At 34.1% G+C, this 26,695-nt stretch overlaps 2 protein-coding genes across 8 annotated transcripts; both read left to right on the plus strand.

Annotated features, from left to right (window-relative positions):
* Nucleotides 1–1,138: 1,138 nt before the first annotated feature.
* Nucleotides 1,139–3,275, plus strand: LOC107919224 (actin-related protein 2/3 complex subunit 3). 5 transcript variants are annotated; one of them, XM_016848788.2, is made up of 6 exons: nucleotides 1,154–1,294; nucleotides 1,464–1,580; nucleotides 1,721–1,802; nucleotides 1,918–2,026; nucleotides 2,111–2,380; nucleotides 2,941–3,275. In XM_016848788.2, the coding sequence occupies exons 3-6, from the start codon at nucleotides 1,800–1,802 to the stop codon at nucleotides 3,081–3,083; spliced, it is 525 nt and encodes a 174-aa protein (XP_016704277.1). In that variant the 5' UTR covers nucleotides 1,154–1,294; nucleotides 1,464–1,580; nucleotides 1,721–1,799; the 3' UTR covers nucleotides 3,084–3,275. The 5 variants fall into 5 exon arrangements, with proteins under 5 accessions (XP_016704239.1, XP_016704277.1, XP_016704357.1 ...); XM_016848868.2 differs by having other exon boundaries at nucleotides 1,464–1,563; XM_016848824.2 differs by having other exon boundaries at nucleotides 1,543–1,580.
* An 87-nt stretch (nucleotides 3,276–3,362) lies between these two features.
* LOC107919454 (ubiquitin C-terminal hydrolase 22) lies at nucleotides 3,363–9,738 on the plus strand. 3 transcript variants are annotated; one of them, XR_001690385.2, is made up of 5 exons: nucleotides 3,363–3,474; nucleotides 3,610–6,308; nucleotides 6,473–6,597; nucleotides 8,408–9,310; nucleotides 9,359–9,738. XR_001690385.2 is itself a non-coding variant. In XM_016848938.2 (4 exons), exons 2-4 carry the CDS (start codon nucleotides 5,446–5,448, stop codon nucleotides 9,181–9,183), a joined length of 1,764 nt encoding a protein of 587 aa, XP_016704427.1. In that variant the 5' UTR covers nucleotides 3,363–3,474; nucleotides 3,610–5,445; the 3' UTR covers nucleotides 9,184–9,738. The 3 variants fall into 3 exon arrangements, 2 of the variants coding, with proteins under 2 accessions (XP_016704427.1, XP_016704516.1); XM_016848938.2 differs by having other exon boundaries at nucleotides 8,408–9,738; XM_016849027.2 differs by lacking the exon at nucleotides 3,363–3,474 and having other exon boundaries at nucleotides 3,618–6,308; nucleotides 8,411–9,738.
* Nucleotides 9,739–26,695: the final 16,957 nt, after the last annotated feature.

The following is a 26,695-nucleotide window of genomic DNA, read 5'->3' on the forward strand; positions in this document are numbered from 1 at the left end:
TTAAATAGATGTGACCTAGTTTAGAGTTTTATTTTTTATTTCTTATTGCGTTGTCAATACTATTTAGGATGAATATAAATTTTTATTTTTTATAGATTATTTTTATATGTTAGAAAATTTTTATATTTAATATTTATTTTAGCTGTATATTTAAAAAATCTAAAAAAAAAAGTTAGAGGTTTTCATTTTAAAATATTTTATCAAAAAAATAAAGGTGAGGTTAAGTTTTCAAAAAACAAGAAATTTGAAAATGTATGAAAAATAAATTTGGCTCCTCAAATTACTTTGTTTAAATAAACCCTTAAATTACTTTTTTATAGTTAAATAAATTCTGAACCCTTGATATTCACGTATAAAAACCCTTAATTTTAATATTAAAGTAAAAGTATTTTAAATTTCAAACTCTTAATTTAATTTTTTATTAATGCAATAAAGATTATATACACATTAACATCAACATAAAATTTTAACAAGTAAGTTGATTTTTTAAAAGAGTGATTAATTGTGATATGTATATATAGATTTTTCAAAAGAGTGGTTAATTATGATATTTATATAAGCACTTTCAATAAATTTTAAAATATTATTTTATTTTACTTTCAAAAAATATTATTTATTTTTATTAATAAACTATTTCATCAAATTCCTATTAATAAATTAGTTTTTTAATTTAAATATATTTTTTAATTTAATATTAAAATAAAAGAGTTTCATGAGTAAAAATAATAGGATAGATGCTTATTTAACTAAAAAAAATAGTACAAGATCTTATTTAAACAAGATATAATAGTTTGGGTTTTTTTTTCTTTTGATATTATCTAATAAAGTTTTTATTAATATTTTAATTTGTATAATTGGGTTTAGTTTTAAGTCTATTGGGTTTAATTTTTTAGTTGGGTTTGTGTTTAAATATATATTTAGGTCTATTGAATTTGATTTTAAAAATAAAGGTATTTTAAATTCGATTAATTCCACTGTAGACCAATAATTTGAGAGCCTAGGAATCCGATTTGACCCAATTTTTACAAAGCCCTTAGTTTTGGGAATCTTATAAGTGGTGTACTGATGACAGAGGTGGGCCTGATGTCTTCTTTGTTTGATCATATGGGCCATTCCTTTTATATTTCAATCTTCGCCTGGGCTTTGTCGTTTAATCTTCAATCTCAATTCTTATAGTAGCAGTAGAGGATCAAGAGACAGAGTTAAATGGTTTTAGCTCAAAGAAATCAAGCAAAACCAGAAATTGCTGTTGAAACTTGGTCTCGCCCGTTTAGTTGAAAAGCGTTTGTTGGCAGTAAGTTGCTCCATCTTCCCCCCCCCCCAATTTCCAACTTATGATTGTATGGATCAACACCCTATTGGTCAAGATCAACCACAAAATTTTTGTTAGAAACTTTTGTTGCTATATTTCTCCCCCCCCCTTTTTATCTACCCTTAAACGTTTCTCTTTGCTCATTATACAGAATTGAATGAATTTCCTCTTACTATAATGGGTTTGCCTTGATTTTTCATCTAATGGCGTCTATGATTTGATGGGTTTAGGTTATATTTTTCGGATTTCAGGTCTTGCTCACTTCCATGTAAAGAAACTATCTGAATTGAGTATTTCATATGTTTTTTTCTTTAATTCTTATATATTGTGGATAGGGAATTTCTTACTTTAGAGTAAAAAGTCATACTTTTTTATTGTAATTTTGTGTTTTACTGTTGTTCTTTGCAGAAACATTTGGTTGCCCTCTTTCTTTTGAGGGAAAATCTGATTGCCTCGTTTGGTTGTTTGGGAAAAGTAGTCAAGGAAAATGGTTTTTGAATTAATCTCTTACCTCCCCTTCCACTGCTAGATTATGCATGTAGTTCACCAGAGTTTTAATTATGATTTTTTGGTTCATTCATTTGGAATTCGTTATTAAATGCCAGGTTTATCACTCTAGTTTTATTGATGAGGAAGGAATTACTAAAGCTTGTGGCTTCCCTTTACTTCCTTTGAAAAGTCATATAAAGGGTCCTGCTCCTGTTTCAGATCAAGGTTAGATTATATAACCTTCATTAGGTAGTTCTCAATATTATATCCTTAATTTTTGAGTTGGTAATTCAAGATGGTTTTTTGCAGGTAAAACTGATATTGTTGATGAAGCGATCACATTCTTTCGTGCCAATGTGTTCTTTAGAAACTTTGATGTTAAGAGCCCTGCAGATAAGCTCCTTATATATTTGACTTTCTACATAAATGTGGCTTTGAAGAGGCTTGAGGGCTGTAGGACCTTGGCTGAAGGGACCAAGGCAATCATTAACTTGGGCTTGGAAAACGTTCCTGTACCTGGAGAATCTGGTTTTCCTTTTCCGGGGCTTTTTGTGCTCCCACAGTCTCAAAAGGAAGCAGGTAAATCTGTTGCTATCTTCTTTTTCATTTGATATATCATTTATGTGACATAGAACTGAAGTATCGGGTACTTGTGAAGCATGTTCCAAGCATCGTAGTGAGTTGTACTGAACCCTTTTAGTTAGCTAGCTGCCTCTTTGTACTTAAATCTTTTTCTTGTCTTCGGGCAACAATAGATCGACTTGTTTTTGCATGGAATATTGAGAATTATGCAAATAAAACGTACTTTCTACTTTCCAGTTATTGTTTCATATAACATGTGATGCAATCCTTGACTTTATGGCTTATGCTCATCTTAACTTGAAGGATCAAGTAGTTTAAAAGTCCTCACTTTTGGTCAACATGAAAATGTTGTCTGTTGTTTTTTCGGATATTGCTTTCTCTATCAGTATGCTGCAAGTGTTGGAGGAGGTTTGCAATGCTTGGAATATTTTTGTAAAACTTTTCATTTCTGTCTGCTACAGCAAATTCTTGATCCTTTCTGATGTTACATTAACCACTTCAAGTACCAAAGTTTTGATAACTTGCTACCATATAATTCGTTTCTTTCTTAAATGCAGAACTACTCAGGAATTATCTGAAGCAAATCAGAGAAGAAACGAGTGGGAGATTGTTGAGTGTTGCCTATAGGCCCAATGGAACTCCAAATAAATGGTGGTTAGCTTTTGCGAAAAGAAAATTTATGAATATAATTATTCCATGAAATGAAAAACGTTGTATATTGAATCAAAAGTAGAATGTAAAAGCCTACCAAAGATTATATGTTTTGAAATGCCTGTAAAATAATTAACATGTATATTTCATCACTTCCTTTTGATGGAAATTCATGTGTTTGTCATCTTTAATGCTTCATGAGACAAGGGAGCAGAAAAGGATCATTTTAAGCTTCTTACAATGCTTTCTGCCTCTGATATTAAACTTGGTTATGAGTTAAGATCTGAATTGTTTACTTGGACATGTAGCTTATAAGCACACAACCTAACTTAAGGACTCTCCAAATATGTGGAAAAGCTCACCTGAGCCTGAGTAACATGGCATCCTGATGCCTCAGGTCATTACCTATTATTGACATTTTGAAAGCCTAGTACTCAAAGGTAGTCTGTCTATATGTTGCAATGAATTATATGGTTCTTGCTTTTGCTCTGCATTGGCAATAGTGTAAATGCTTGTTTCTGTTATCTTGTGCAATACAAACACTGTATCAGATCATATTAGAAAACATTGGACAGGTCTTGGAGCTGCCATTAGCTGTAAGAATTTCCTTTCATGTCCATGATGTTAGAAGTTCCAGGTACATGTTCCTAACAAGTTCCATTCTTGCTGGTGGCTCTTTATTTCTAAATTTGATGCACCCAAAGCTTCATTTACATGAAATATTAGTTGCCTTTCCTTAATTGCCAGCCTAGAAGCTGAACAAGCATTGCTAAACCCATTTAAAGCCAATGATTATCGACGTTCCTTTTGTTATAGTTGGAAAAGAAGCTGCCATGATTGATGTTTATGATCTTGGTTGTGCTCTCTGCTTACATTGCTAAACTGAGACTGTCTTTTATGTCAACCAGTGGATGATATGATGAAAAGACTAACAGTAACAGGTTTGATCTTTAACCCTTTGGTCAAGGTGAAACTAAAATGTCTATACAAGGTGGTTGGGTGGACTTGTCAATTCCAGTATGTCTCATAGTTAATATTTAAAGTATTATATTTTTATACATATAAATTTGTGTTACAAATATTTATGTTGGTATTATTGGATTTCGATGATAACGGGCAGTGGTGGTTTAGTTACCAGACAACCAAATTATTGAGCTTTGGTTGGTGGGTTCATGAATAGTCTCTGGGACTATATCATTATAATTTTATAAAAGGAGAAATGGGGGTCCTCGCATGACTGCCGAAATGATTGGAGGCCATGTGATTTCCAGGATAAGGATTAGTAGTTTATTAACTACATATTAGCCACCGAATTTAACCCAGGTTAGCATTCTTATTTTCAGTCGAATATTTATATCATAGGAAAGGATCGATTTCAATTTTTGTTAAGTGTCAACTTATAAAATGAATACATAAATGTTTCAAATTATATGAATTGTTAATGTAAAATATGGATATTAAAATTTCTTACAAAGATGCGTCATTGCATTGTAGATATGATGACCCTCTTCCCTGCCTTGAGATACAAGTGCCTATGCGGAAAATGATGCCCCCTTTTCTTTATCTGCTTAAAACCAAATCCTACCTTTTAGTTTACACATGAAAGAAAAAAAAAACCCAAATATCGTTGATCAAAAGGATAATATTAGCTTAAATTAAATATAGGGTCCGAAATTGTTAAGAGTATAATATTCAAATTGGTCCATTTAATTTATCACCTTACTTCAATTAATCTCTCATTTTATATATAAATTGATACGAAAATAGATATGAACACTAAACGCAGCATGTAAAAAACAAAACATAATCCAGTATGAAAAATTACATTATTTTAACACAGACATGAATATTTTAAATTATGTATATAATAAGATTACTAATATATCAATATTTTTACAAATATAAAATACTGTAAATTGTACCAAAAAATAAGATGCTTTATAATATAAGATAATACACAAATTATCATATTTATTATGTCGGAAAAAGGACAAAGAAAAGAAGAAAACAAAGGAAATTACTACTATTGAAAAAGAAAGGCATAATTTATTATAAAAAAAAAACACCAAAAATGAATGTTTCCTTCTTCAGCAAGTATTCAATAGCTTTTCTATTTTCTATTTCATTCATTCTTGGAAGAATGCATAAAAAATATATATAAAAAAAAAAGAAAGACAAAAATTACATTTTATTTCTAAAAAGATACATATGAAACCCGATCAATGCATGAGCATGGACAAGATCTGATACATACTTCCGACATCTTCTCATCAAACTCAATGCTCCTTGACTATCAATCGAACAATCTCAGCCGTTGATCTTCCCCTTCCCTGATCCAGATCCATGACCCTTATGTCCTTCATATCTAGGGTTTCTATTCCCAACGCGACTTTCACCACCCCGCCACCACCATGTCTTCCAAGATCAACGGCCACGTTTCGCCTCAGCCGTGTCCTCACCTCCTCGACTTCCGTTCCCGCAACGGCCCCAAGCCCTTTCGCGCCCTACATGATTGTATCCGCGTCAAGCCGCCCGGCGGTTGCGCCGCCATAAGGAGGGAACCTTCTGAGGTCCCACGATGCGGCACGTGCGAGGAATCTTCCCGTTCGAGACTCTACGCGTGCGTCGCATGTGCCGCAGTGTTCTGTCACGCGCCTCTTCTTCACTCCCACGCGTCTGATCACGCGCTTTCCATCCCTGGTCATGAGATCGCTGTAGACGTCGACAGAGCTGAGCTATTTTGCTGTGCGTGCGGTGACCAGGTATACGATCGCGACTTCGACGCTGCCGTCGTCCTCGCTCAGACTGTCAACGCCACCGCAACCACCTCCACTTCCGGATCCACCGCAATGCAGTGCAGCGTTGCTGGATCTCAACCGGAGAATCTACGAAAGCGCCGTCGAGTAGATTATCGTCCGTGGGAGCCAGATTCAGGAGAACACATCTCCAGGGGAAATCAGTCGATCCCTCTTCTGGACGCGACGAATGCCTCATTGGTTTCGTCAACACAACAACCTTGGGGATTACGTGGATTGAATAATTTGGGGAATACCTGCTTTATGAATTCAATATTACAAGCGTTGCTCCATACGCCGCCTTTGCGAAACTATTTCTTAGGCGATCGACATAATAGATATTATTGTCAGCAAAAAAATGGTGCTATTAATGGCACTAAAAATTCAAGATTGTGTTTGGCTTGTGACATGGACGCGATATTCTCGGCTGTTTTCTCGGGGGATCGGACTCCTTATAGTCCAGCTAAGTTCTTGTACAGGTTAGTTTCGTCAAAATCATTTTTTAATAAAATAAAATCTGAGAGTAATAAAAGCCTTTTTTTCTTCCTTTTTGTGTATTTTTTATCACTATATTGGTATTGTGTGGGTTGCTAGTATTTGTTTTGTGGTAAAAGAAGTGGGATTAATGTTAAGGTTTTTGTAGTTGGTGGCAACATGCGGCAAATTTGGCTAGTTATGAGCAGCAGGATGCCCATGAATTTTTCATTTCCATGCTTGAGGGAATTCATGAAAAGGTGGAGAAGGATAAAAGGAAGTCCCAAAGTCCAGGTGACTACCTTTCTTACTGTTGTAAGGTTGTGGTAGTGACTTTAAGTTGCATTTCTAGAATGCGATATGAATGCTTATGCTAGGATTGTTGATAGGTGGAGTTTGAGTGTATTGTTTATATAACGTAATCCATTAATTGAAGCAACTCTTAAAAATAAGGAGTTTGATTTTGGGTCCGGATCTTCTTAAGCTCTTCACGACTTTGTAATTATTGGCTAACATTTGTTCAGTTATTAGTAATTTATGTGCTATTTGCATGCTTGTTAGTTTCTCCGAAAGGTGTTTGTTCCGGAAGGATATTTATCTTTTGCATTGATAAAAAAATGTGAATGTTTTGAAGTGTAGCAAGTCAAGTTACTAAGGTAATCGTCTTTAGTCTAACTTTAATCAATGTGGTACCCTGTTGACTTCTACCAGGCCATGTTGTCTGTAATTCCTAAGACTTCACTTGGTTGTTCATTTTAGTTTGGCATTCTGGAAAAAAAAATTGTCTGCAACTCTGCATTGGTCAACTTGGAATTACAGTTAGGATTATTTGTCTGCAACTCTGCATTGGTCTACTTGGGATTACAATTAGGATTGGTAAATTTGGTTAGGAATCTTCAGTATGGTTTGTGCTTAGGATGGGGTTGTGTGGTGCTGTTGTGCTTAATTGGCCAAATCATAGTTACCAGGAGGCATATGTGAATCTGCATAGAATAAATTCCTGGAGAAAGTAGTTAGTTGAAATGCAGAAATCATGCAGTGAAAAACTTGCTGCTACGTTAATGCAGTCATGTCAGCTAATGTTAGTTTGTTCCTCTTTACTTAGTATATTTTTTTTTTTAAATCAACATCAACGGAGATTTTTCTCAAGATTAAGAAGTAACCCTGATATTAACTGCAGGGCATGAGGTTTAGGTCTCGTCTTTCTTGTCCTAGGAGTTGGCAAGTGCTCTCAGATTTAGGACTGCAGGCTTGATGATGTCAACTGCTTTACTTCTGTAAGTCAACCTTCCTTAGCCTACTTGGTTTCATCTTAGGAGTTTCTCACCTCACTCAATTCTCACATTACTTCCCCTTTGTCATGTATAGGATCCCATCCTCTAACAAGATTGATCCTGGTCCCAAAGGAGGAGAGGGAGTGTCTTTTAGTTTTACAAAGATATCTTGAAGTCCTTTGAACTTGAAGTTCGGGCTAGTTGCATGCAAGGTTGTCCGAACTTAAACCATATTTTCTCTACCTCTTGCTCCATTACTTGCTATTTTCTGGTAGTATTAGTAATGACTAAATGTTGATTATTCCTTGGGTTCTGTTATGGTATGCTGCTGCTCTTTTCATGTTTTTGAGTTTAATATTCTGCCTGGAAACACAAGTTAATGATCTGAAGCAGAAGTAAGAAATACTAACCATAAGTTGTCGTTGAGGCTTTGGTTGGGCTGCAATGAGTGAAACATTATATATCACTCGCTTTTTTCTTGAAAAGGTGAATCCAGAACTAGCAATCTCCATTCTTGGTCAAAATAAAGTCGAAGAAAAAGGGGGGGGTGTTGATTCATTGCGTTCTCTTAACTGTAGTCGGAAATTAGCATCTACGATTATAATTGCTTTCTTTATGAAGTGGGCTTTGGGCAACCTTTTTAGAAGCATGTTACTCAATTTATTAAAATTGAATGCATGTCCAATTAAATATTTTATTTTCTATAGTGTTTGAACGGTGAGCTTGTGTTTGCAGCTTTTGATGCCTTTCTTTATAAATGAATTAGAATTTTGGGTGATAACCAATCTCTTATAGTTGGTAATTTCATGACCCCATTCCTTGATATGCAGCAGGCGGTGGAGATTGTTGCATTGCACATAGAGTATTTTCTGGTATTTTGAGATCGGATGTCATGTGTATGGTTTGTGGTTTCACATCCACAACATATGACCCATGTGTAGACATCTCCCTGGACTTGGAACCAAACCAAGGAGGTTCTGGGAAGTCTTCATCTGCAAAATCCCTTAATTCTTGCAATGTTGAGGCAGACTGTATGCATCCGAATCAAAACGGTGGGATATCTACCTTAAACGGTTGCTTAGAACGATTTACGAGAGCTGAAAAGTTGGGGTCTGACCAGAAATTTTTCTGCCAAAAGTGTCAGGTGAGGCAAGAGTCCCTTAAGCAGATGTCCATAAGAAAGCTTCCCCTGGTTTCATGCTTTCATGTTAAAAGATTTGAACATTCATCAATACGAAAGATGTCAAGGAAGGTTGACAGGTTTTTGCAGTTCCCATTTTCATTGGACATGGCTCCTTACCTTTCTTCTTCCATTTTGAGGAGTCGATTTGGAAACAGGATTTTTCCTTTTGATGGAGATGAACAAGATGCATCCAATGACTTGTCAACTGAATTTGAGTTGTTTGCTGTTGTGACGCACTCAGGCAGATTAGATGCCGGCCATTACGTGACTTATTTGCGATTAAGTAACCAATGGTACAAGTGTGATGATGCATGGATTACTCAAGTTAATGAGAGCATCGTGAGAGCTGCACAAGGATACATGATGTTTTATGTACAGAAGGTGCTATATTATAAAGAAAGTGAAAACCAAGGCACATCATGATATTGATGAGAGATAAGAATTTGGTTGTTTGACTCAAATCATGCAAAGGCATAAGGTGGTCTACATAATTTGAGATTGTGATTAAATATGGGCTAGTTTCGTATACGAGGAAAACAAGTTGGGCCAGGTTTAAATATGGGCTAGTTTCGTATACGAGGAAAACAAGTTGGGCCAGGTTGGTCAAAGTTGGGGACGGCTTGCTCTATCAGTGCACTTCGAGGATAATTTATAATACTCAATTAGAGTGTTAAGTGAGCCTAAATTTTTGAGGCACTCCAAATATTCAGGAAAATCAAGTTTATGAGGTATTGATTCCTTAAATTGATTTCTGAATTTCATAGTCAAGTGTTGGCCTATTTATTCTTTTATATATATACATATATATATACACCTTTGACCCTCTCAAAGGATCCGCTGAGAGTTATAGTATACTAATTGTTTCTCACATGGAATACCATTAGACTGGAGTGCAATTTTCCTTTTTTTGTCATAGAGGCGAAGGTTTATTTTGTTACTTGGAAAGCACTCAATACAAAACCCTGATTGTTGATCTAATATTTACGTCTATTATGAACTCTGTAAAAATACAAGCAGGCAATAAAATATTTTAAGTTAAATCTAAAACCATAGAAGGTTGATAAACTGTAAAGCAGGCACTTCAAACATAATCACATTAATTTAAATATCAAAATGTTGATGCCTCAACCGGAACTCCTTACTGTTCCTTCTTTCTATGGTCAATTAAGCTTTTATTAAATTGGATGATAGGTGTTTGGGTTGATTCATGATCTGTGATTGGTATTTGTCATTTTTTAATCACTTCTTTTGCGTTTTTCATATTATAGGCAAGTATAGAAATTGCTGCTTCTTTTTTTTTTTTCCATCCGAGGTCTCGGATGTTTTAAAAACCAAATTGGTCATGATTGATTTGTTGCCGGTCTAACAATCATCAATCTGAGTAGTTGGTCCAGCTTGGTTTCAATAATATAATTATTTAAGGCATGTATGGACAATTAAATGAAATTGTAATTATTAGAGTAGTAATGTAATTGTAAAGATTTGTACTTTTCTAAATGTATTTGGTTGTTAGGGTGTAATTATATCATAATTTCTTCTTTCATGTTTGGCAATATGAATTATAATTATACAGTTATATAATTTAGAATTTTAAAAAAATATTAATTACATAAAATATATTAGTATGATAAAAATAATTTCTAAACAAATAATAAAAATTAAAATTAAATCATCATATGTATTATTTTAGTTTTAAAAAGTAATTGATAATATGATTACTAATAAAAATAAACAAAAAAATAGATATCATATGCAATTTTTATTTGATTGTTTTAATACATATTTATTGGGTTAACACATGCTCCTTATAATCATTTGTAGGTCTTTAATCGAGTTCATCATTATCTGAATTTGCATCCACATTATTAAGATTATTAAGATTTTTTTCCTCCATGAACTTTTCGAAATATGGATCATGTAACACCCCTAACCCGTAACTGACATCGGATTAGGGTTACGAGGCATTACCAGACAGACAGAACATTTCAGACCAATTCAGAATCACAGATATTATTTAACATCATTTCATAAGCAATCATATCTTAAGATGGTCTACGAGACCTAAAACATATGTTTAAGAACAATTAGAGCTAAACCGAATACATTCATAAAGTTCAAAACATAGAAAATTTTACAATTCTATTGAGGTTACGCGCCCGTGCGTCCAGGCCGTGTGCCTCACACGGGCATCAGACACACCCATGTAAACCAGCCGTGCCAAACCAAGGTAACCATACTGACTTTCACCCACGGACAATAAACACGCCCGTGTGCTGCAGCAGTGTGATACTTAGCTAGCTACTGACTTTAGCCCACGGCCACATGACACGCCCGTGTCCCTTGACCGTGTAACACCATGCAGGCTTGATTGAAGCCAAAATGCCACCCATTTTTAAAGGTCATCCATACAAGCCATAATAAACAACATTTGTACCTAAAATTTTCAACCAATTCCATACTCATAACATGCTTCGTTATAACAAAAACATATTAGCTCATAAAACACTACAACCATACACCATTTGGCACCATCAACCAAATAACAAAACTATATACAACATTTCATTTGTTAGCCAACTCTCATGGCATAGTATATACATATCAAAACTTATATACATAGACATTCTAGCCTATACATGCCATACTTTAAAATATTTGCACTTTCAAAAGTACCAAAATGAGATCGATAGTGTGGTGAGAATCCTCGACTATCCCCGAGCCTTCAATAGATACGATAACTGTAAAACAGACAGTAAACATACAAAGTAAGCTACAAAGAGCTTAGTAAGCCAAATACAATTGGTCTAACTACTAAAGCATATAAATACAATTCAACCATATAGATTCATAACCATTTCATAGAATAATTCATAAACTTAACCATGCTCCTTTGTTTGCATATATGTCATGCTTCATTTCCATACATATTTCACAGAGACAGAGTTTTTCATATTCAGAAATTTAGTACGATACAAACGTACCTGCATAGGTTATACATTTATATACCCAATCTTAGATTTCATACGCTATCATCAGACGAGTCAGAAACGATATAGATGCTCATAAACAAGTACAATACCGACGTCCCAGACGTGGTCTTACATGTAATTCAATATCGATGCCTCTGTCCCAGACAGGGTCTTACACGAAATCAGATACGATACCGATGTCCCAGACATGGTCTTATACGTAAATCTCAATCGACGCTTGTGTCCCATACACGGTCTCACACGATGTCTCAGACATATGTCAACTTTTCTTAGAAACGTACAAAGCTTTTCAGATATTAACATATTATCATACTTTACTCCAAAGATATTCATCAGGCACTCAAGGCCATTGAATACAAATTACAGTTTATATGTGCAAAATTTATTTCAATTAACACGTAATTGTAATTTGACTTACCTCAGACGGATTTTGGATAAAATGAGTTGACTATTCAACAATTTTGGACTTCCCCCGATCTAAGTCCGATTTTCTTTGTTCTTGATCTAATACAATACAAATTCAACCATTCAATCATTCATTTCATTCAATATAATCCATATACACATATTTAGGGCAGTTTGCATTTTAGCCCTTACATTTTCAAACTTTGACAATTTAGTCTATTTTTCATAAAATCACAAATATGCAAAATTTCTTTACAACAAGGGCTAGCCGAATTTTCATGGCTTCTATATAAGCCCATACAACATGTTTAATTCACAATTTAGTCCTTCAAAACCTCATTTTCAAAATTTAACCCAAATAGCTCAATTTCATTAAAAAATCAAAGAAAAAACTTATGAACCATCTACCAAGCCTTCATAATTCATTCAAAAACATCACCAAACTCATGATATCAACAATGGAATTTCATAAAATCTTTAACAGAAACAGAAATTCAGACATGGGTTTTGAAGAACACGAAGCAACGATCATAGAAACGTAGAAATTATCAAAAACCGAGTTAAAACCGTACCTTAATCAAGCAATCAAAGAGCCGAAACCTAAAATGGATTTCTCCTTTTATTTTTCTTTGATTTTCGACTATATGCATGATAATATAGCCAATTTCATGTTTTCATTTTATTATTATAACATTATAATCACCTTTTACCATTTTACCCTTAACGACATAACATTAATTTCTACCAACTCATATCCATATTTGTTCATGCATTAGTACAATGGTCTAATTGACATGCAAGGACCTTTATTTTAAAAGTCAAGCCAAATAGGTGTTTTAGCATCTAGCACTCAACTTTTACACTTTACGCTATTTAATCCTTTTTCATAATTAAGCACAGAAACAGACAAATTAAATTACAGAAATTTCATAGATGTAAATTCACATATCACAGACACATAAAATAATATTAAAATATTTTTCAGACTCAGATTTATGGTCCCAAAATGTAACACCCCTCGCCCATATTTGACACCGGGACATGGTCCGAGGTGTTACCTGACTTAACTCAATCAACTATCCAAAATCGGGCGGTAAAATTTTGAGAAACTTTAAATCTTTTACTTTCATAAGCAATTAGTTCCTTGAATAGGCTTACGACGCCCAAAACATACATTGGAGACGATTTAGACTTAACTGAAAATTTAAGAAAAACTTGGTGAAATTCATGCTTTAGGGTTCCACACGCTCGTGTGACTCGGGACACGTCCAAGTCCTCAGCTCGTGTGCGATATTGAATTTAGGGCACGGCCATGACACACGTCCGTGTGGCCTACCCGTGGGAAATACTGACTTATAGACACAGCTATGGCACACGCCAATGTGGCCTAACCGTGGATAATATTGATTTAAAAGTTAAAGTGCAGGGGGACACACGGCCATAACACACACCCATGGGGGTGAGCCGTGTGTCACACACGGTCTAAACACATGTCCGTGTGTCTTGCCCGTGTGGACAAACTAGGCTATCTTCCAAGCCATTTTGTTACCCAATTTGCACAACCTACAGAAGATCATTTCAATATGCTAATTCCATCCCAAAAGACATCAACTCATCCATAGAAGGAACATCATATCATTTTCCAAAATGAATAATAGCCATTATCTAGGCTTAATACAAAATGAAAGGCTTTTATCTTAAGCCAATATACATAAATAATTCTCAATAATACAACTCCCTAGTCTAGCCCTATACATGCCATAATCAAAAATATAAATCCAACTATAGTAAGTACTACGGCTGACAGTGTGATCGATATCTCTGACTTCAAGGGATCCTCAAACAAAATGGCAGTACTGAAAGAAAAAGGAAGGAAAGAGAGTAAGCATAAAGCTTAGTAAGTTGCATATAAATATATATACAACAACAACTTCACCGTTTATCAATTATGCTCATAGCTCAAAGGTAAGTATAAACTGAACTTACTTATTACCATCAACTCAAATCATATTTTCTAATCGAGCTCATTACTCATGCCTACCAAATAGGTACCTATAACACTTATAACATTATCATACTTTCCTTATTAAATCTCTTTTTTAATTCTTAAAGTTGAACCTTTTGGAATACTACTAGATATTCTATATGCCTCAAACATGGGTTAAGTTGCCGTTGCCATGTCCTAAACATGGTCTTACGCTGGCTATCTCCATCAAGGCCGATGCCATGTCCCAGGCATGGTCTTACACTAGCTCTCGTGTATACGTGCTGATGTATGTCCCCGACATATCTTACACTAGCACGAAACTTAGCCGATGCATGTCCCAGACACGTCTTACACTGGCTAACATCATTAAGTCCGATGCATGTCCCAGACATGTCTTACACTGGCACTCACCTCTACGCCGATGCCATGTCCAAGACGTGGTCTTACACGGGCTATCATGATGCGCCTGATGCATGTCCCAGACACGTCTTACACTAGCCCTCGTCTCAATGCCGATGCCATGTCCCAGACATGGTCTTATTCTGGCTCTCACATAACCCAATGTCATGGCATGAATAACCAGTTTGTTTCCTGGGGTTTTTACTAGATCTTTCGACTTTCTCAATCATAAATTCATATACATAGTTCAAATTCTAGAAATTTATGCTATATCAAATCAATAACAATCGAATACGTGCATTAATAATATAGTTGTATTATTTACATACAACTTACCTCGGTTTACAAAAAGTACTTGACTAGTCGGCTTAATTGGATTGCTTGGCCTTGCCCCGGTCTAGGCTCGATTTTGGCAAATCTTAATCTATAATAACAAAATGCACTCATTCAGTCATTAAACACAATTAGGGTATCTAAAATTTACATCTTTGGTAAAATGACCATTTTGCCCCTAGACTTTAGCAAATGACCATTTTACCTCCAAGCTCAAAATTTGATTTTTTTATCGAATTTCTTCGTATTTCAAGCCTAGCTAAACTCTTTTTACTACTAGAGCAACTCCAAATTCCCACTATTTCACACACTTATTACTTAATTCGCAACTTATGCAAAATAGTCCATTTAGGTGTTTTCATGCTAACATCCTTCATAAAAGTTGTTTATAACACAACTAGGACTCATATTCCTCCATAAAAACTCAGCATATACCACAAATACATCCATGGCAACATCCTAAACTCTTGACCATTTTGTAAGATATCACCCTCATTTGAAAGCTCATGCTTCAAGGGTCTCAAAAGTGTAAAAATCTTGAAGAAAACTAATTAAAATCACTTACTTATGAGTACTTTAAGTTGCTGCAGATTTTTGACCTTTCAAACCTCAATATTTGATGATAATTTCGGTGAAGAAAAAAGATAGGGAAGAAGAAAATGATAGCTAGGCTTTTAGGCATTATTTTATCACCAAATCATGACATCATCTACCTAATACTGACTATTTGTTTAAAATCCACCACATGGCTAGCCAACACTGTTAAAAAGGGTGTAATTGCCTTTTAAAATCCCTAAATTTTGATTTTCTAGCTATTTAACACATTTGGGTACTATAATGTAACTTTTTCCCTTTTTACGATTTAGTCTTTTTTCGCAATCGGGCTTGAAAATATTAAAATTAACTCACCAAATTTTTCATGCTCTAATATAATCGTACTATAACCTCATAAAAATAATAAAAACAATTTTTCTATCTTCAAATTTTTGGTCCCGAGACCACTGTTCTGACTAGGCCCTAAGTCGGGTTGTTACACAAAACCACTATTCCGACTAGGGTCAAAACCGAACTGTTACGATTCTCCCCCCTTAGGGATTTTCATCCCTGAAAATCTTACCATTAAACAGATTCGGATATTGTTGTTACATAGCATCTTTAGACTCCCACGTGACCTCTTCAACACCGTGTCGATGCCACATCACTTTAACCAATAGAATTTTCTTGTTTGGCAACTCTTTAACCTCACGAGCTAAAATACGGATCGACTTTTCTTTGTAAGTCATATCGAACTGAATTTCAATCTCAGACGGTGAAATTACATGTGAGGGATCAGATCTGTATCGTCTAAGCATCGATACGTGAAACATATTATGAATCTTTTCTAACCCATATGGTAGCCTCAATCTATAAGCAACCGGTCCAACTCGCTCGATGATTTCATACGGTCCAATGAACCTCGGACTCAACTTGCCCTTTTTTCCAAATCGGAACAGTTTCTTCCACGGAGATACTTTCAGAAACACTTTATCACCGATCTCAAATTCAATAACTTTTCGTTTTAAATCCGCATAAGATTTCTGACGATTAGAGGTAGTTTTCAAACTATCTCGGATTACTTTCACTTTCTGTTTTGTTTCTTTTATCAAATCAATACCATAAATCTTATTCTCACTGAGCTCAGACCAGTATAACGGAGTTCTACACTTTCTACCATATAAGGCTTCGTACGGTGTCATTTTGATGCTCGATTGAAAGCTATTATTATAAGCAAATTCAATCAGAGTTAGATACTGTTCCCATGTACCTTAAAACTCAATAATGCAACATCTCAACATATCCTCGAGTATCTGAATAATTTGTTTTGATTGACCATCTGTTTGCAGATGAAAAGCAGTGCTAAAATGCAATTTAGTACCCAGAGCATCTTGCAATTTTTCCAGAATCGCGATGTAAATCTCGGGTCTCTATTTGACACTATCGATAATGGCACACCATGCAATCTCACAATATTAGAAATATACAACTCAGCTAGCTTATCAAGTGAATAATCAAACCGAATAGGAATAAAATGAGTTGATTTCGTCAAACGATCAACTACAGCCCAAATTGCGTCTTTCTTTTTCGAAGACAGAGGTAAACCCAAAACAAAATCTGTGGTCACTCGATCCCATTTCCACTCCGGAATCATAATCGGTTGTAATAACCTAGATGGTACCTGATGCTCAGTTTTAACTTGCTGACAGATTAAACATATCAAAACAAAGTCAGAAATATCTCTTTTCATTCCCGGCCACCAATATAGTTGCTTCAAATCGTTATACATTTTCGTACTTCCCAGATGTACAGAAAATCTACTACTGTGAGCTTCACTCAAAATCGTTTGAATCAAATCCGAATTTCTTGGAACATAAAGTCTATTTCTGAACCTCAGACAATCATCATCATCTATTTGAAATTCAGAATCAGAATTAGAATTACACTGAGTTCGTTTAGCCATAATCTTATTATCAACCTTCTGAGCTTCGATAATTTGTTGTAAAAACAAAGGTCTTGCTTTTAATTCAGCTAAAACTGAACCATCATCAGACAGAACTAAATGAGCATTCATTGCAAATAACGATTTTCGACTCAAAGCATCAACAACCACATTTGCTTTTCCCGGGTATAATCAATAAGAAGTTCGTAGTCTTTTAGTAGTTCTAACCATTTTCTCTGCCACAAATTCAAAACTTTTTGTGTCATTAAATACTTCAGACTTTTAATGATCAGAAAACACATGACATTTCTCGCCAAATAGATAGTGACACCAGATCTTCAAAGCAAACACAAAGGCAACTAACTCAAGGTCGTGTGTTAGATAGTTCTTCTCATGCGGCTTTAATTGTCTCGAAGCATAAGCAACAACTTTTCCTTCTTACATTAAAACACAATCGAGTCCATTCAACGAAGCATCACTGTAAACAATGAATTCTTTACCTGACTCAGGTTGTACCAGTACCGGAGCTTCAGTTAACAAAGCTTTTAACCGATCAAAACTTTTCTGACATTGCTCAGACCATTCAAATTTCACATCTTTCTGAAGTAATTTTGTCAACGGAGTCGCTATCACAGAGAAATCTTTTACAAATCGTCTGTAGTAACTGGTAACTCCCAAAAAACTACGGACTTCAAATACATTTCTCGGAGGCTTCCAATCTAGAGTGGATGAAATCTTGCTCGGATCAACTCTGATACCGAAAGCTGATATAATATGACCCAAAAAAGCAACTTCTCGCAACCAGAATTCACATTTACTAGGCTTTGCATACAACTGTTTATCTCGAAGAGTCTGTAGCACTATTTTCAAATGCTTGCCATGTTCAGATTCATCACGTGAATAAATCAATATGTCATCAATGAATACTACAACAAATTGATCTAAATACAGTCTGAATATTCTATTCATCAAATCCATAAAGATAGCAGGTGCATTCGTTAATCCAAAAGGCATTACTAAAAATTCATAATGCCCGTACCTCGTTCTAAAAGAAATTTTCAAAATATCAGAATCTTTATTTGCAACTGGTAGTAACCTGATCTCAGATCTATATTTGAAAACATAGCAACACCTTGCAACTGATCGAATAAGTCATCAATTCTAGGCAGAGGGTATTTATTCTTTACAGTCACTTTATTAAGTTGACGGTAATCAATACACATTCTCATTATGCCATCTTTCTTTTCCACAAACAGAACAGGAGCACCCCATGGTGAAAAGCTCGGTCTAGCAAATCCTCGATCGGTCAATTCTTGCAGCTGAGATTTCAATTCCTTTAACTCGGTCGGAGCCATTCTATACGGAGCTATCGATATCGAAGTAGTACCAGGTACTAATTCAATGCCAAAGTCAACTTCTCGAATCAGAGGCAAACCAGACAGTTCTTCAGGAAACACATCTGAGAATTCACAGACAACAGGCACCGATTCAACTATCTTATCATTCACTTTCGAATCTAACACATAAGCTAAGTAGGTGTAACACCCCTTACTTGTACCCGAGGCCGGGATAAGGTACGAGGCGTTACCGGACAAACATACAAACATTAAACTAAAATATGGGCCATAAAATTTCATTATATTTTTCAAAATGTTCATTCACTTACACATAGTCCCTTATTTGAGTCTAAGAAGCCCAAAACATACTTTAGAAAGGGTTCTGGACTAAACCGAGAACTTATAAAAATCTTGGAAATTTCATGCTTTAAGGCTCCACACGCTCGTGTCCCAAAGTCGTGTTCCATACACGGCTAAGACACATAGTCGTGTCTCTGCCTGCGTGGAATATACCTAGGCTATTTTCCAAGCTTTGGTCAACCTTAATCTCTTACACACTTATACAACATCAAAAGCATATAACATGGTATTCATTTAATGATTAAATATTCTCAATTAAACCACAAACATAGCATTTGTATGTCATCATACATGTGTATCTCATACTCATTTTACCTTGTTTATTATAGTACCAAATATACATTTATACCAAGATTATCATCTTACCAAATATCTTCAGCTTAAACATCAAGCATTCATATTTAAAACTAGATCATATCTTTATAAAATACCACAATTCAGATGCGCAAAATAACATGTTTGCCTGAAACATTTCAATTCAACTCCATACCGAACAAGCATTACATTGAGACTAGTCATATATATATATATACATGTCATGATACATATCATTCTCTTTCTGTTTTCTTATAAACACATATCATTTATTTCATTATATCAATATTTCATATACCATAGTTTCCATGTATTCCATATATATTTATTTTCCTCCTCCTCCTCTCCATTCCACATCCTTAATGTATATAGCATTCCTGTAAGTACGATTTCACAATTTACTAATAAATGCTCACATCAAACTATCCATACGAGTCATAGTCACTTACTTATCTATAATTCGAGCTAAAGAGCTCCAAATTAAGATCCGTAAATTTCCCCTGAAACTAGACTCACATATCTTTCCACCATAAAATTTTCATAATTTTTGGCTTATCCAATTAGTATAGCTTATTCATTAAAATTTCCCCTGTTTCACATTCTGACAGTTCTGACCTCTCTTCACTAAAAATTAATTATCTCACAGTACAGAACTCGGATAATGTTCTTGTTGATTTATCTTGAAAATATACTCATTAGGGATTTTTAAAATATAAGTTTAAGCCTCTAATTATTTTTATCCAAATTTTTGTGATTTTCCAAAATCAGAACAGGGGATCACGTAATCATTCTGAACTAGTCTCACAAAAACATAAATATCTCAAAATATAGAACTACTTTTCTTGCTCTATTTCTTTTATATGAAAATAGACTCATTAAGCTTTAATTTGATATTTTATTCAGTCTCTGATTCAATTTCTACTATTTGTGGTGATTTTTCAAAATCATGTCACTGCTACTATCCAAAACAGTTTTATTGCTAATTCACTCTTTCACACTTTCTTTGTATTAACCTCATTTTAACATACCTATCACAAATCATTTTCACCACATTTCATACATCACAAGTATAGGCCTATGATTACAAGGTCACCATAAAATCATCCTCATGTATAACTTACTTGTTTATAACCTTACCACATCCTGGTCACTTAATGAACACATCATTCACATAACCAAGTTCCTGTACTTATTCATCACAAAACTCACAAAGCAATACATAGAGAGTCTCCCGTTGAACACTTCAGATCGATCCTTGATACTTGGTGGTTTCAGCACATAGCTCCACCAATCATATAGTTCGGCTCTCTTGTACACATGGTGAACACTCAGTACCACCCATGTGACCTAGCCAATTTATCTCGTAGCTCTCTTGTCTACATGGTGTCCTTCACCTGGAACCACGCATGCGACCTAGCTACATATATCCCGTAGCTCTCTTGTCTACATGGTGTACACATAGTATCACCCATGTGACCTAGCTACATCATAATGTCTTGTAGCTCTCTTGTACACATGATGTGCACTCAGCACCATACATGTGACCTAGCTACATACTATCTGTATCATTCAATCTTTCCGAAGGTTCAACCGGGATTTCTCTCTCTTTTCCAACAATTTCACCAATCAAGTAATTATCCACAAACATATTTCCAATATTATTATAAAATATCATAATACAAGCAATATTGATGTATTACTTACATATAAACTTACATCTCATTTAATATCAAGGCAATAACATTAAATTACACATTGCTTTATTAAAAATCATATGAACTTACAATTTCCCATAATATCCATAATCATAGAAATCACATTTATGTATGATAATTCAATGCACTTAATGTCCCATAGACATATTTTTAAATCAATTCATAAACTTGGCATCATAATCATTTAATTTAACATAATTCAATTAATTCACTAAATTTAACTTTCAAATATAAATTATAGCATTATTGCTGTATTATTATCATACTAACTTACATACTTTCAACACCTGGGAAATTATAATAAATATATCAATTTTACATTGAAACATGCATAAATTAATGCTTATTATACATATGAACTTGCCTCGATAAAAAAACGGTCATTTTACGAACTTTCCCAACTTTCGCTTTTTCTCTCATTCTAGGTTCAAATCTCATTTTCCAGGATCTAAAACATCATATTTTACTTATTTAATTAATGTAATATTCAAAAAAGTCCTTAACTAAAAATTTGGAAAAATTACAATTTTACCCCTAAACTTTTGCATATTTACACTTTTGCCCCTAGGCTCGGGAATTAAACTTCATCCCTTATTCTTATGTTTTATGACATGCTGATCACTTTTCCCTTCTATGGAAACATCAAATTCTCACTCTAACATATACTTATGACTATTAGGTATTTTTACCGATTAAGCCCTTTTACTCGCTTTCACTCAAGACCGAGTAGCACAAGTTGTCTAACATAATTTAAAACCTTATATTCTATCATAAAGAAGCAAAATAAACACATTTCACCTATGGGTATTTTTCCAAATATGAACCCTAGCTTAAATTATTGCTAGAATAAGCTTAATCAAATTATCGGGATTCCAAAAACGTAAAGAACTTGAAAAATAGGGTTAGAACGGACTTACTATTGAGCTTGGAAAGCTTGAAAACCCTATCCATGGCTTCCCCCATGCTAATTTCGGCCTCCATGAAAAAGATGAGTCAATTTTGGCTTTATTTTCCCTTTTATTTCTTTTAATTACCGAATGACCAAAATGCCCTTCCTTACTAAACTTTCAAAAATTCCATCCATGTCCAATTTTTGTCCATCACTTAGAAATTGGTAAAATTTATATTTAAGACCTCCTAATTAATATTTCAAAGCAATTTCATACTAGATACTTCTAGAATGTAAGTTTTGCAACTTATTCAATTTAGTCCCTAACTTCAAATTGAGCACTTTATGCATAGAATTTCTTCACGAAATTTTCACACAATCATGCAATCATATCGTAGACCTCAAAATAATCATAAAATAATTATTTCTATCTCAAATTTTGTGGTCCCAAAACCTCTGTTCCAACTAGACCTAATTTTGGGCTATTACAACTCTCCCCCCTTTAGAGATTTTCGTCCTCGAAAATCTTACCGGAGTGAAGTTTAGTTTCTTTCTCATAATTTCCAGCATTACTAACTAATTTTTTTCAAGACGATACTTTCAGAAACACTCTGTCATCAATTTGAATCCCAAGATAACTCAGTCAACTCTGATATTTCTCTAACTCTGTCCTTTACTTGTCAACCATTCTCAGTCTCTGGTCATATCTACAATTATTTTATCACTGAACTCTTTGATTCCACACCTAGGAACTTAGTCAACATGATTCTCATGAATTTTCGTTATATACACCTCATCGGTAAGGGGGTGAGGTCGTACAGTCTCTAACTCGATTCTGACATATATCTATATGACACATTTTTTTTCATTATCCACATATGTCATTATAATCATACTATCCACTTCAAACAATTTATTATTCATATCTGTCTTACATAAAATTTCCAATTATCTTATTTCAAACAAGTGCATTCTATGAATTTTGAATAACTTTAGTCATCACATTTACTAATTAATTTAGTCAAGCATGCAACAGCATATGTAGGCCAAACAAATATGAATAAATATATCACTATATAAACTTTAATCTCACATATTATCACACATACATATATCACGAATTCTTATTCATACCTTCCCGAGTTTAACACATCATAGCTACACTTTATTCAAATACTTCAATATTACTATTAAATGGTCAAATGTAGCTCAGTTGGAGAATACTTCATTTTAAACAAAATGGTCCTCCTTAGTGTCGGGAGACATCACACTATCACATATTCGTGGCATGTATAACTAAACTCTCACACTTGCTATGTTAGTCCGAGAATCGACTAAACCTGCTTTGATACCACTAAATGTAACACCCCTTACCCGTACCCGAGGCCGGGATAAGGTACGAGGCATTACCGGACAAACATACAAACATTAAACTAAAATACGGGCCATAAAATTTCATTATATTTTTCAAAACGTTCATTCACTTACAAATAGTCCCTTATTTGAGTCTACGAAGCCCAAAACATACTTTAGAAAGGGTTCGGGACTAAACCGAGAACTTACGAAAATCTTGGAAATTTCATGCTTTAAGGCTCCACACGCCCGTGTACCAAAGTCGTGTTCCATACACGACTGAGACACATGGTCGTGTCTCTGCCTGTGTGGAATATACCTAGGCTATTTTCCAAGCTTTGGTCAACCTTAATCTCTTACACACTTATACAAAATCAAAAGCATATAACATGGTATTCATTTAATGATTAAATATTCTCAATTAAACCACAAACATAGCATTTGTATGTCATCATACATGTGTATCTCATACTCATTTTACCTTGTTTATTATAGTACCACTTATACATTTATACCAAGATTATCATCTTACCAAATATCTTCAGCTTAATCATCAAGCATTCATATTTAAAACTAGATCATATCTTTATAAAATACCACAATTCAGATGCGCAAAATAACATGTTTGCCTGAAACATTTCAATTCAACTCCATACCGAACAAGTATTACATTGAGACTAGTCATATATATATACATGTCATGATACATATCATTCTCTTTCTGTTTTCTTATAAACACATATAATTTATTTCATTATATCAATATTTCATATACCATAGTTTCCATGTATTCCACATATATTTATTTTCCTCCTCCTCCTCTCCATTCCACATCCTTAATGTATATAGCATTATTGTAAGTACGATTTCACAATTTACTAATAAATGCTCACATCAAACTATCCACACGAGTCATAGTCACTTACTTATTTATAATTCAAGCTAAAGAGCTCCAAATTAAGATCCGTAAATTTCCCCTAAAACTAGACTCACATATCTTTCCACCATAAAATTTTCATAATTTTTGGTTTAGCCAATTAGTACAGTTTATTCATTAAAATTTCCCCTGTTTCACATTCTCACAGTTCTGACCTCTCTTCACTAAAAATTAATTATCTCACAGTACAGAACTCAGATAATGTTATTGTTGATTTATATTGAAAATATACTCATTAGGGATTTAAAAATATAAGTTTAAGCCTCTAATTATTTTTATCCAAATTTTTTTGATTTTCTAAAATCAGAACAGGGGATCACGTAATCATTCTGAACCAGTCTCACAAAAACATAAATATCTCAAAATATAGAACTCTTTTTCTTGCTCTGTTTCTTTTATATGAAAATAGACTCATTAAGCATTAATTTTATATCTCATTCAGTCTCTGATTCAATTTCTACTATATTTGGTGATTTTTCAAATTCACACCACTGCTACTGTCCAAAATAGTTTTATTGCTAATTCACTCTTTCACACTTTCTTTGTATTAACCTCATTTTAACATACCTATCACAAATCATTTTCACCATATTTCATACATCACAAGTATAGGCCCATGATCACAAGGTCACCAAAAAATCATCCTCATGTATTATAACCTTACCACATCCAGGTCACTTAATGAACACTTCATTCACATAACCAAGTTCCTCAACTTATTCATCACAAAACTCACATAGCAATACATAGAGAGTCTCCCGTTGAACACTTCGGATCGATCCTCGATACTTGGTGGTTTCAGCACATAGCTCCACCAATCATATAGTTTGGCTCTCTTGTACACATGGTGAACACTCAGTACCACCCATGTGACCTAGCCAATTTATCTCATAGCTCTCTTGTCTACATGGTGTCCTTCACCTGGAACCACGCATGCGACCTAGCTACATATATCCCATAGCTCTCTTGTCTACATGGTGTACACATAGTATCACCCATGCGACCTAGCTACATAATAATATCTTGTAGCTCTCTTGTACACATGATGTGCACTCAGCACCATACAAGTGACCTAGCTACATACTATCTGTATCATCCAATCTTTCCGAAGGTTCAACCGGGATTTCTCTCTCTTTTTCAACAATTTCACCAATCAAGTAATTATCCACAAACATATTTCCAATATTATTATAAAATATCATAATACAAGCAATATTGATGTATTACTTACATATAGACTTACATCTCATTTAATATCAAGGCAATAACATTAAATTGCACATTGCCTTATTAAAAATCATATGAACTTACAATTTCCCATAATATCCATAATCATAGAAATCACATTTATGTATGATAATTCAATGCACTTCATTTACCATAGACATATTTTTAAATCAATTCATAAACTTGGCACCATAATCATTTAATTTAACATAATTAAATTAATTCACTAAATTTAACTTTCAAATATAAATTACAGCATTATTGCTGTATTATTATCATACCAACTTACATACTTTCAACACCTCAGAAATTATAATAAATATATCAATCTTACATTCAAACATGCATAAATTAATGCTTATTATACATATGAACTTACCTCAAAACTAAAACGACCATTTTACCAACTTTTCCAACTTTCGATTTTTCTCTCATTCTAGGTTCAAATCTCATTTTCCGGGATCTAAAACATCATATTTTACTTATATAATTAATGTAATATTCAAAACAGTCCTTAACTCAAACTTTGGAAAAATTACAATTTTACCCCTAAACTTTTGCATATTTACGCTTTTGCCCCTAGGCTCGGGAATTAAAATTCATCCCTTATTCTTATGTTTTATGACATGCTGATCACTTTTCCCTTCTATGGAAACATCAAATTCTCACTCTAACATATACTTATGACTATTAGGTATTTTTACCGATTAAGCCCTTTTACTTGTTTTCACTCAAGACCGAGTAGCACAAGTTGTCTAACATAATTTAAAACCTTATATTCTATCATAAAGAAGCAAAATAAACACATTTCACCTATGGGTATTTTTCCAAATATGAACCCTAGCTTAAATTATTGCTAGAATAAGCTTAATCAAATTACCGGGATTCCAAAAACGTAAAGAACTTGAAAAACGGGGTTAGAACGGACTTACTATTGAGCTTGGAAAGCTTGAAAACCCTAGCCATGGCTTCCCCCATGCTAATTTCAGCCTGCATGAAAAAGATGAGTCAATTTTAGCTTTATTTTCCCTTTTTATTTCTTTTAATTACCGAATGACCAAAATGCCCTTCCTTACTAAACTTTCAAAAATTCCATCCATGTCCAATTTTTTTCGATCACTTAGAAATTGGTAAAATTTATATTTAAGACCTCCTAATTAATATTTCAAAGTAATTTCATACTAGAAACTTCTAGAATGCAAGTTTTGCAAC

This window comes from Gossypium hirsutum, chromosome A08 (assembly GCF_007990345.1).
Source record: "Gossypium hirsutum isolate 1008001.06 chromosome A08, Gossypium_hirsutum_v2.1, whole genome shotgun sequence".
Lineage (NCBI taxonomy): Eukaryota > Viridiplantae > Streptophyta > Magnoliopsida > Malvales > Malvaceae > Gossypium > Gossypium hirsutum.

Coding starts and splice junctions, on each gene's coding strand:
- LOC107919454 (XM_016848938.2), top strand. CDS start 5,446: ATGTCTTCCAAGATCAACGGCCACGTTTCGCCTCAGCCGTGTCCTCAC. Junction 6,309..6,472: donor CCAGCTAAGTTCTTGTACAG/GTTAGTTTCGTC, acceptor AGGTTTTTGTAG/TTGGTGGCAACATGCGGCAA. Junction 6,598..8,407: donor AAGGAAGTCCCAAAGTCCAG/GTGACTACCTTT, acceptor CTTGATATGCAG/CAGGCGGTGGAGATTGTTGC.
- LOC107919224 (XM_016848750.2), top strand. Junction 2,027..2,110: donor TGCTCCTGTTTCAGATCAAG/GTTAGATTATAT, acceptor GGTTTTTTGCAG/GTAAAACTGATATTGTTGAT. Junction 2,381..2,940: donor ACAGTCTCAAAAGGAAGCAG/GTAAATCTGTTG, acceptor TCTTAAATGCAG/AACTACTCAGGAATTATCTG.